Source organism: Camellia sinensis, chromosome 3 (assembly GCF_055761805.1).
Source record: "Camellia sinensis isolate YWXY chromosome 3, ASM5576180v1, whole genome shotgun sequence".
In the NCBI taxonomy this organism is placed as follows: Eukaryota; Viridiplantae; Streptophyta; class Magnoliopsida; order Ericales; family Theaceae; genus Camellia; species Camellia sinensis.
The window spans coordinates 106,899,109-106,910,146 of record NC_138963.1 but is presented as its reverse complement, the minus strand read 5'-3'; the positions used below and the strand labels follow the sequence as shown (position 1 = coordinate 106,910,146).

The window sequence follows — 11,038 nt, the reverse complement described above, 5'->3', positions numbered from 1 at the left end:
GCTGGCCATCGGCAAAAAAACAATTCCATCGGCACAAAAAAGTGCCGGCCGGCACAAAACATTGCCGACCGGCAAACAGTTGCTGGTGCGGGGCAGTTTTGTCTTTTCACCTTGGGTGTTATAAAAAAGGGTTTTAAACCCTATTTTCTCATTCCTCCTCCGCCGAAATCTCTTGCTCTCTCTCTCTCTAGAGCGTTTCTCTCTCCGTTTCTCCGTTTCTTCGCATTCTACGCCTGTTTCGTCGTCGGATTCGCGTTTTCCTTCGCGTTTCGGACGTTTTCAACCGATCACATTCTCGTTTCGGTGCCTCGTTTGGCGTTCTCGCCTTTTCGGGGTTTGTTCCCCTCACTTTCCTCTTCATTTTCGTGGCTTTTCACATTCCGGCCTTCCCGGCCATTTCCGACCCTCTCGGGAGTTGACTTTCTGGTTGACTCTTCGTATTCCGACCCGGTTTTCCTTTTCCGGGCCATTTTCACATCATTCTCTACATGGCGGATGACATTCCACGTGGCGGGACTCCCCCGGACCACGAGATGGATCCCGGGGTCGAGCTCTTACCACTGAGCGAGCGCCCGTTCGACCTGGCGACCTACCGGCCGGCGATCCATGTTCTGCCCCCAGACGGCCTGCGTCAGTTCCGGAGCTTCGAGAGGCATGCGCCCCCTGAGTTACTGCTACGCGAGCCTACCTCCCACCTTTCATTCGGCACTCCCGAGGTAACTCTTCATCTTCTGCTTTACTTTCTGCAATGTAGGATACAAAACTGCCATAGTTAGCTGTATTCTTTAATTGCTGAAATCTGATATGCCGTAGACCGTAGTTGACTGTAAACATACATACAACTGATATCTGCTTGAGACTGACACATGCACACACACTGCACTAGCCCTGAATCACTCAAACACACGGCACACACTGTATTCCACTGCACACACACTAGTACCCAGTATTTGTCTGAATCTGTTAGATTTGCATACATGCCATATCTGTTCTGAAACACCCAAACACGCTGACACAGCACACGTATTTTCCTGTAAGCACACCGGTACTCGGTATCTGCCTGAATCTGACAAACTTGCATACATGCCATATCTGTCTTTTCAAAATCGCATTTTGAATGTTGTCCTGCAATTGTTGTTTTCTGTTTACAGGAGGGTTCCCATACCATTCGCGGGTATGGGAATACTGGTGCGCGGGAGTGGTATGACGAGCTCCCTGATGCGGTCCAGCGCATCGTGGACCGAGCGGGCTTCGGCACCTTCTGCCGAGGGCTCTTTAGGCTCTCCACATGCAGACCTCTCCTTGCTGCTTTGGCGGAGAGGTGGTGGGACACCACCGATTCTTTCCATTTCTCTGCTACAGGGGATATGACGATGACCCCTCATGACTTCTCGATGCTCACAGGCATCGGGGTAGGGGGTGATCCGATCCCCTTCGACATAGCGATGGATGAGTGGACCGCCGCTCAGGTTCATCTACTGGGGGAGGCCCCTCCGCTAGCTCGCCCAGGCTTTGTCCGCTATTCCTGGTTCGAGGCACAGTTCAGGGTCCTGCCTGCATTGGGGGAGGAGACTCAGATGACCGAGGAGGACGTGGAGAGGTATGCTCGGGGCTTCCTCATGTTCCTGTTCGGGACTACTATCTTCGCCGACCGGGCGAACACCGTGCCTCTCTGCCTTCTCAGCGCACTGGTGGACGTCCGAGATATTCTGCACTTCGATTGGGGCGGCGCTGCTCTGGCCACCTTGTACGGATATATGAGCTCGGCTTCTCGCGGCAGCGGCCAGCTGCTTGGAGGTTACTGGCGGGCTTGGGAGGTACGTTTCTTCTCCACTTTTCATTTCTGTCCGATATTCTCTGCACTCTGTACACTGCACACACTGCGGTCTGCTTTACACTTGCTGTACACTGTACACATGGCACACACATACATTCTGTTTTACACTGACTGTACACTGCTCACACTGTACACTGCAAACAATACATTGCACAACACACGGCTCTGCCATTTCTGCTTTATTCTGTATATCCTGATTTATCTGATGGTCATACCGACATCTGTTTTGCAGTTGTGGGTTTACGCCTATTTTCCTAGGCTTGCACCCGTACCAGTCGCGGAGCCTCCTCCGGCCGTTCCTTTCTCGAGTCGCTTTGACGGGGGATGCACCCGGCGACCACGGGAGACGTTCGGCTTCTTCCGCCGATATTTCGATACCATCACCCCCACGGAGGTATGCTTTACTTTCAGTTCATTTTAAGCTTCGCTTTCCAACTGCATATTTCAATAACAGTAGATAATAAACTGTCTGTTACTTTCAGATCACATGGCGGCCATGGGCTTCCTTGCCGTCGGCGATGCGGGGTCGGTTCCCTGGTGCTGAGGAGACCTCGCGTTTCTGGATTCTGCTAGAGGGCCCGGTCTGTCGGGCTTGGTACCTGGGGGAGCGTTTCCTACGCCAGACCCGCGGGTTACCTGAGCAGATAGTCCCGGTTCACCCTCCTGCAGAGATGAGGGAGACCGAGGGGCTGACCACTGAGCAGTTGGATGATTACTCCATCGGCTGGGAGGAGGCCGGCTTCCGAGGCACCGGCGACTATCAGGAGTACGTGCGGACGTACCTGATGCGACCTTTGAGCGGCCGTCGAGCAGAGGGGGCCAGGCCTGTAGCATCGGCGGCTGGGGCCGGAGCAGGAGTAGGGGCCGGATCTTCGAGGAGGGCCCGGGTCCGTGGCAGGGGCGGAGTGCGGGGTGGACGAGGAGCTGGGTGGCCTGCCCTGCCCGCTGTGCTGACTTTCCAGGGGCAGGGTGGGGCGACCTATCAGATCCCCTTCGCCCCTCCACCGGCTGGGCATGAGTTCACTGACATCCCCGACCTTCCGCCGGTACGTATTACTGCACTTCGTACAGTCATTTCATTTCAGTTTACTTGATATTCCACAGAATACTAATGCATCTAACACTTTTGCAGGCTTCTTCGGGGTACACCCGTCAGTCGTTGGCGATGAATGCCTCGATGATGGGGATGCTCCAGCGGACATTTGACCTCCTGGCTGTCTACAGCATACCGGTATGTCCTTCTGACACTGGCCTGAAACCATTCATACACTGCTTTGCATAATCTGATGCATGGCACAACACCTGACATACTGATCTCGCAGCATCTGATACACTGCATACACTGCATTCTGCACTGTTAAACTGCCCATGGCATTCCTACACTGTACTCACACACTGCATTCTGCACTGTTAAACTGCTCACGGCATTCATACACTGTACTCACATACTGCATTCTGCACTTTTAAACTGCTCACGGCATTCATACACTGTACTTAACATTGCATTCTGCACTGATAAACTGTCTACAGTATACTGATGCATTTCACTTTTGTGCACTTTTTCAGCCTCCTTTCCAGATTCCCATGGCAGGAGGTGCTCCAGCTAGACCTGCTGTCCCTGCTCGGGGGAGAGACGAGGAGGGCAGGATATTTCCCCGCACTAGGGGTGGGCGTACTCACGTCGGGAGCAGCTCGCGAGCTCCAGCCCCGGACGATGATGACGACGAGGAGGAGTCAGAGGCGGAGGCAGGGTCATCGGAGGAGGAGACCGGAGACGGTTCTAGCTCGGGCTCTGATGACGACGCTGTTGATGCTCCTGGACCCTCGTCCAGGAAGAGGACCAGGACAGACTGACGGCCCTTCGGAGTGCTTGACACAGATGCAGATTTTTGCTATCTTTTCCTCTTTGTACTTTTCTTTTTGTTGGTAGATAGATTACCTTGTACTGCCATAGGCAGATTTTGTTTCCAAAGCTTGTGCATTTGAAAAGATGGTGAAATGAAACAGACTTTTTATCTGAAAAAGTGTTTACATTCACACATTTCATGCATTGCATCGCATCTCATCATGTTACACCTCAATGTAAATCGAATTGATTGGTTGTCTGAAAATTGAACACTTGCACTGTAATAATCAGATAACTTAAACAGCCAATAGCAAAATAACCCAAGCAACCCACTGCCTGATTCTTGACACACGGCCCTTACTCTGTTGGGGATTAATCTGTATACAGCCCTTAGTACAGCATTCGGTTCATCATGCACACAGCAAATTCCAAACAAACAGCCCAATCTGACAAGACGGAGCTCAAAGACGGAACCGGTTGGAGTCGAAACACGCTCGAATGTAGGGAATGGCACAGCATTCTGAACATAAATGATTTTTGAAATCAAATGAGGGTTTTTCAAACCGGGATATCGAGCCTACCACTGAACACAGCGGAAAGGACTCAAATAAAGAGGCACTCGACCAAAACACAACGAGACACGCTCGGGAGAGACTCAAAACAAAAGACGAGACCGTCAAATGAAAGAGACACGACACACAGACGCGTAACCGAAGATGGGGGACCTCGGACCACGAGGAGCCAGTTCAATCTGGGTATTGTTTCCCACCCTTTCTGATTTGTGATTCTCACATCACTCGGCTCTCAAGCTCGGATTTTCTCTCAAAACCCTTTTCCTCACTTTTCTCTCAACTTACACCTCTCTATTCTTCAATCTCTCATTTTTCATCCTTCCCCAGGGTGATTGATGGATGAACAGGAAGTTGCGGGTTCACGCCCGATGCCGTTAGCTCACCGCTATTTCTTCTGGCGGGCAGAGCGCTCTTCTGGCAAGTACGTCGGTGACGGGAAAAGACAGAACGCCTGGCTCAACTGTGCCCCTAGTTCATCATTTTAACCATTTTTCGTTTTTGCTTTCTACTAAAACAGTTTTGATCAAAATGAGAGTCGGATTAACGTACTCGTTCGATTTTTGATTTGAAAGGCATGCAAGTCAAGCTGCAAGCACTGAAAGTTTTCCTTTTTGGATCCAAGACAATGGTCCAGTTTTGGAAAATGAAATAGTTTTCGAGAAAATAGTCAACCTCAGTAAAAAAATTTCAAAAACTATTTTTCAAACAGCTGATGCTCAACAAGCATGGAACTTACCCTTTGAGATGCGCAACCTCGGATCGGAGGCAATGGAAAATTGCCCCTGGTTTGAAGGGAGTGGGAGGCAACGGAAGGTTGCCCCTAGTTTGAATGGCGTCTCACGACGGCTTGTGGCAACGGAAAGTTGCCCCTTGTTTGGGATGGTGCCGCAGCAATCCGCAGACAGTCTTCATTGGCGGTGGTCGAGCTCTTGGACACTGCGATGACGAAGACGGTCACAACAAATATATGGACACAGTCGCCTTTGGAGAGCGTTGGCCACTGGACTTTGAAGTCGAAACCATTGCATGGACTGGGACGCTTATGAAAGCGTTGGGGGCTGGACTTCATGATGAAGTTGCCTACGTATCCCAAACATGGGAATCAAGCCTTACGTAGTTCCGGTTAAGGTCCACTCGGGTATTTTAACCTTCACTTTGTTTGGCTCTCACTTTTGCCAAGGCGCCCAATGCGGGTTTTCGACCTTGCGAGCTTCTTTTCATTTTCTTTTGTTCGTTTCTTTTTCTTTTCTTTTTTTCTTTTCTTGCTTTTTTCTTTTTCAATCTTTCTTTTTGTATTTTTCTCTTGCTCTAACTTTTGCCTGGGTCGCCCTTCCGGGTTTTCGGCCCAGCGAGCCTCTCAAAGGGTAAAAGAGTAGCAAGTCCATGCCAAATGGTCTTTTTTTTTGAAATTGAATTGAAGCCTCTCTGTGTCCAGGAGAACGACTGTTGAACTGATTTGCGGAGAATCCATCAGGGTTACTCTACGAGCTTCTTCCGGCGAGATCTACTCCTTCTGATTCGGCCTTGGTGCCTTCTGCTCGAGGGCTGTTTCGAAACCGGCCACGCGGGCCTTTCATGGCGTTTGTCCGTTGAACTTTCTGAACATTCTGAACGGGTTCAAATTCGGAAAACAAATAGGTTGAATCTTGAGGCTAAGAGCGATCCTAGGCTGCGCAATCTCAAGAGCGATTCCACACAGGTCTTCGCAGGGCTGCGTAAAACATTTGCTTTTGAAAGTTTTTAAGAAAGCGACAAATCGTTCGCGCCGAAGATAGTGTGGAACCAATCTGGATCAGGCCAGGGTCCTTCTCAGTACTCACGCCGACAAGCATGATTTCATTCATAAAAAGGTTCAGCACGCCTCCCTTTCTCTCAAAATGATCAAAATTTTGCAAAACCCGAGGAATTCCTTCCCCTTCGTTTTCATCACCGCAGTGTTCAAAAGTTTTTTTTTTGAAAAACTTAGGTTAATGCTATGAGTTTGGCGCGCAGGAGAGCAGGCGAGATGTACTGTCAGCCCATTCAAATTCTCTGGTCCTTATGCTGAAAGCAAGCATGAAGGTTGAGATAGCAACAGCTGTTTCAATCGGCTTTGTTGGTGCAACTGGCCCCTCGGTAGAGACAGACTCAAAACAAAAACAGATAATTACAAAACAAAACGGTGTTCGAGGCAACAACCCCAGAATCACCTGGTATTATATACAACGGGGACTGACTCGATACAACAAGACAGCCACTTAAGCAGAAAAAGACTTACTCAAGACAGAGAGACAGACTCAAAACAAAAGACTGACTCGATATCCAAGCCAGGATTTACAAAACTCGGTTTCACCGATGCTCAAAAATGCGTGCCAAACGCTTCATCCAAAAATATACCAAATGTTGCCCGCAGGCGGTTCACTTCACATACTCGCAGTATCTGAGCCCTCGAAATCCAACAACTGAGTGGTGACGGGCTTGCCTGAGGTAGGTGGTAGGATAACCTTATTATCAATGAAATCCTGCACTTCATGACGAAGGCGGGAACATCCATCGGTGCTGTGACCGGACTGCTGGTGGTACGCGCAGTACAAGGTAGCATCATGGGTGGCGGGGAGATTCTTCGGGAGCGGCCGGGGCTCCAAAGGCTTAAGATGCCCATTCTTCGCCAATATTAACAATGCCCTAGACAAAGGCATGTGGAGGTCGTGAAAGACCCTGCGCCCTCGGGGCAGGTACTTTGCAGTTTGAGGATTCTTGCCAGATGCGCTGGCGAAAGGATCGGCTGGCGCTGCCTTGGCTTTTTGAACCTTTCCCGGTGCAGGGTTGGGAACAACAGGAACTGTCTGGGCATGACGGGGCCCATCCCGGTTTTCTGCCTGGCTTGAACCGCCTTTGGTTGGAGCGGGGAAAGCATCATCTATAGCTTTGGTCACTATTGCAGATGTTTGTTGCTTGTTCATCCCTCTGGCCTTCAGAGCCTCGACTGCCCACAACAGTTGTTCAATGGGGTCGGCGTCTATCTTTGCCTTGTCCTTTCCCCTGGCCTCAGCCTGATCGAGGGTCTGGGTTGGTGCTGGCATGTCGTGGCTATAGCCGGAAGTCACCTCTGGCTGGCTGAGCTCTATCACAATCCGCCCCAGTAGCGGGGGCTCCTGTGGTACAAAATTCCCGGCATACGGTGCCGCTGGCGGTGAAGCCGACATTCCATAGGCGAGGTCTGCCACAGACCTTTGGAGATCGCCTATCATCCCCATCAATTCGAAGGTGGTGGGCTCACGAGCCTGGTATAACTGGGGAGCCCAAACCGGGTGCACAACGGGCGACCTAGGCGGGTATGACATACTGATATTGGCCTCACTCTGCGGAGCGGTCCCCTGCTCCGATACAGCTGCCATAACCATAATTTCTTCTGAACTTTGTGCCGCCATAAATCTTGCCTCAGCAAAGGGGGACACTGGCTATTCTGTTTCAACTCTGCGACTCTCTGAACTGAAAGGAAAAACAGACAGCATTTCAGCCCAAACTGATCAAACACGGGTGTAGCTAAACAACTGTACCCTACTGCTGATCACTGTTCCCAAATTTCTGTTCCCGAAAACTGAACCGATACCCGCGGATAACTGATTCCTACAACTGATACTGATACTGGTGTCCCCAGGTTAGATACTCTGACTTGCAAACTGACATGTGCGTTCCTGTAGAGCAACACTCTAAAAGCACATAGCAAGTAAAGAGAACAAAACACCCCTATATTGGGGTAGGGTTTCCCTGTCCTATTTTTTCAGGAGCTAGGGTTTCACTACGCACACAGCAGTTTCAAACAACCTATAATCGGGTAAGCAACCTGTCCTAATTTGGAATGGTCACTATGGATCCGAAAATGTACTAGGTCGAGTGGTCAAAAAGGGTGCCCCGGTAAAACCGGGGTTTGTGTTCCCATACTGTCAGAGCCCATAGCCGGTCAGCCTTATGGACATGCCTTGACAAGACAAGCCTCCAGCAAACCGTTCAGGAATGGCAGATGGCAAACACTGTGTTCCTAGGCGCACCAATGCACATGCAATGCAAAGAGACACATAAATGAAATCAAAATAGGATATCACGAGTTCGAGTCAAGCTCTCTAAAATTCCCCAGCAGAGTCGCCAGAAACTGTAACAGCGCCCGCGTGGGCCTCGTGCTACAGTTCGGACTCAATTTGTGTCATGGTTCTTAATCTGAACCAAAGAGTCCAAATCTGGCAAATCGTTTTGAGAAACAGATTTTTGAAAAAGTGGTGCCAAACATGGACTGCTTTGCCAGATACAGAGTCGCCACCTAAATATTTTTTTATGGGAGAATTTAGGAAACCCTGACTCGATGCCGAAGGCCACATGTCCGTCATCACCGGAGTTGTCTCGGCTCGGGAGCTTGGGTACGATCGGGGAAGGTCAGCTATGAGCACCCCCTTTCGCCCGGTCCGAAGACCGGCCTCTACTAACCGTGATATCCGTTTTTGAAAACTTTATGTGTTCTTAAACCGGTTATTAGCCTAGAATTACTATGTTGTGCGCACAGCAAACAAGTATAGACCAAATCACCCAAATTGGAACAAAACATTTCATGTTTGTTTTGAAAATGGTTTGCTACTCGTAAGTAGGCTAAAATGCAGGTTTTGCCACCTTCAAGTGGGCTTTTGGAAAAAGATGGTTTTGCCACTATCTAGTGGGCTTAAAAATCGCAGTTTTAACGCATTATCCCAATTTAAGCAATTTGACCTCCACCCACAGGCATTCAAGCAGTTTATCTCATGTAAGCACTTAGCCGCATGGCAAGCATACTGTCATGGCAACACTCACACGCATGCTGGATGCTAAAGCAAAAATACTTACATCGTACTCCGTGCCAAAACAGTAAACTAGTTAGCAAACATGCATGTCCTAGTTCATGTTAAAAGTGGCTAATGCAGCACATACAGGATGCAATTAGATAGGCTCGGCTAACCTAAGCATGGCATATGAAATGCGATCAGTTGATGCACGTATTCAATTTGGAATTGAAGTACAAATGCAGTTAGCGTGATGTACCGAGCCTAATGCATGTCAACAAATGCATGAATGCACGCATGCATAGCATAAGGTATGCTAAAATAAATGTGCCCTAATCTACCATCATAAGCAGGTAAATAAAAGGGAAGGAAGAAGTGGGGATGGAAGACATACACACACCCACACACACTTATTACAGATTTGCCCTTGCTCGGAGGGACCGAATAAATATTATAAATTAACTAACTACGCAAGCTAATTAATATTACAAATTAACTAATTTAATTAACAAATTAAATTAAATTAATTAAAGCAGGAAAGCGTCTCGGGAGACGCGCCACCATGCGCAAGCTGCCTCTGTTTTCCTTCCTTTCCTCCTCTAGAGGCTGTCAAAGCCTCAGGACTACATCCTTGGACAGAGGGGATCATCACCGGCTGAATGAAACTTCCACCGGCAGTGTAGTATGGCCATCGGCACAAAGTAGGGTCTGTCGGCAGAGAAAAATGTGCCGGTCGGCACATTACACTGCCGGTCGGCAGAGTATTCCTGCAGAACCTGCAACTCACAGCAACAAAGGGCAAAACAAGGCATGGCAGCATATTTCAAGGCATGTATGCATCAACCATGTCTCTTATCATTGTGATGACTCAAAGGGACATGTGCCTCGGTTCTTGGACCACCAATCATGCATTTCCATGCATGGTGGCCCAAAGAACCGAGTATGCATCTTTGATTTCAAATGTATGCACACCAATCAAACAAATAAGGCCCAATTCCTATCACCAATTCAAGGAACAAGGCATGCATGCGAAATGCAATGCAACCTAGGCATACAAGCTAGGAATGCAACATGGCATGGCAATCAACTCATGCAAGCATACAAGCATGCATATGGCAATACAAATGAGTGCAAAGATGGACTTAAACATGAATTAGGCGGCTCTAAAAAAGGCCTAAAACAGTAGCCAATGTGCTAAGAGGTGAGGGCTAAATGGCATGCACACACACATGCACATAAGGATCAACACTTAAGCATGAATCAAACAACATTCAAGCACACTTGAAAGGAGGGATCATGGACTAATTAGCATGCAACATGAACCCTAAAATTATGTTTATAAAATGATGCCAAATCAAGTTATAAATCAAGCCAAAACATGCACCAAAAGGCCTAAGCGTTCAAAGCAAATCAATGAGGCATTGAACTACACTAAGCAAGACCAAACAAGGCATGCAAAGAGAGACCAAAATCAGAGGTTTAGCATGTTAAAACAAACCTAAAGGACCCCTTAGATGGCATCTAAATGGCCCAAATACAAAGGCATATACCATGGCCAAAACATGGAGCATTGCAACACATGCTTTCAAAGCATTAAAGAGGCATGCGAGGCAATCAAACGAGCATGGAAATGGGACTGAAATAGCATGCAAGATGATCCCAATTCATCAAATTCATGCAAAGATGGCATGCTACACATGCACATACTCAAAGCCAACAAGCCTAAATGCAAAGGAGCCATATAAGGCATGCAAAGATCGGCCCAAACGACTATGGACAGAGCTAAAGCATGGCAAAATAAGCACATAATCTTCACAAATGCAAGCCTAAAACATGCTCCAACAAAGGCTAACAACCTAGATCATGTTAAGGCACAAACATGGCATTACAAGGCAACTATGCTAAACATGCATAAGGTTCCAAAACCAACTTTAAATCATGTTATATCATGGATATATAAGCATGAAAAACAAACCAAACATACTCAACACACACT

At 48.4% G+C, this 11,038-nt stretch overlaps 1 protein-coding gene across 1 annotated transcript; it reads left to right on the top strand.

Moving 5' to 3' along the window:
* The first annotated feature begins 2,975 nt into the window (after nt 1-2,975).
* Nucleotides 2,976-3,861, top strand: LOC145821093 (uncharacterized). The gene is made up of 2 exons (XM_082917679.1): nt 2,976-3,068; nt 3,404-3,861. The coding sequence occupies exons 1-2, from the start codon at nt 3,003-3,005 to the stop codon at nt 3,689-3,691; spliced, it is 354 nt and encodes a 117-aa protein (XP_082773805.1). The 5' UTR covers nt 2,976-3,002; the 3' UTR covers nt 3,692-3,861.
* Nucleotides 3,862-11,038: the final 7,177 nt, after the last annotated feature.

Bases quoted from the DNA above. Each gene is read 5' to 3' on its own strand.
- LOC145821093 (XM_082917679.1), top strand. From the start codon at position 3,003: ATGAATGCCTCGATGATGGGGATGCTCCAGCGGACATTTGACCTCCTG. The intron at 3,069-3,403 runs GTATGTCCTTCT...GCACTTTTTCAG, and splicing joins TGGCTGTCTACAGCATACCG to CCTCCTTTCCAGATTCCCAT.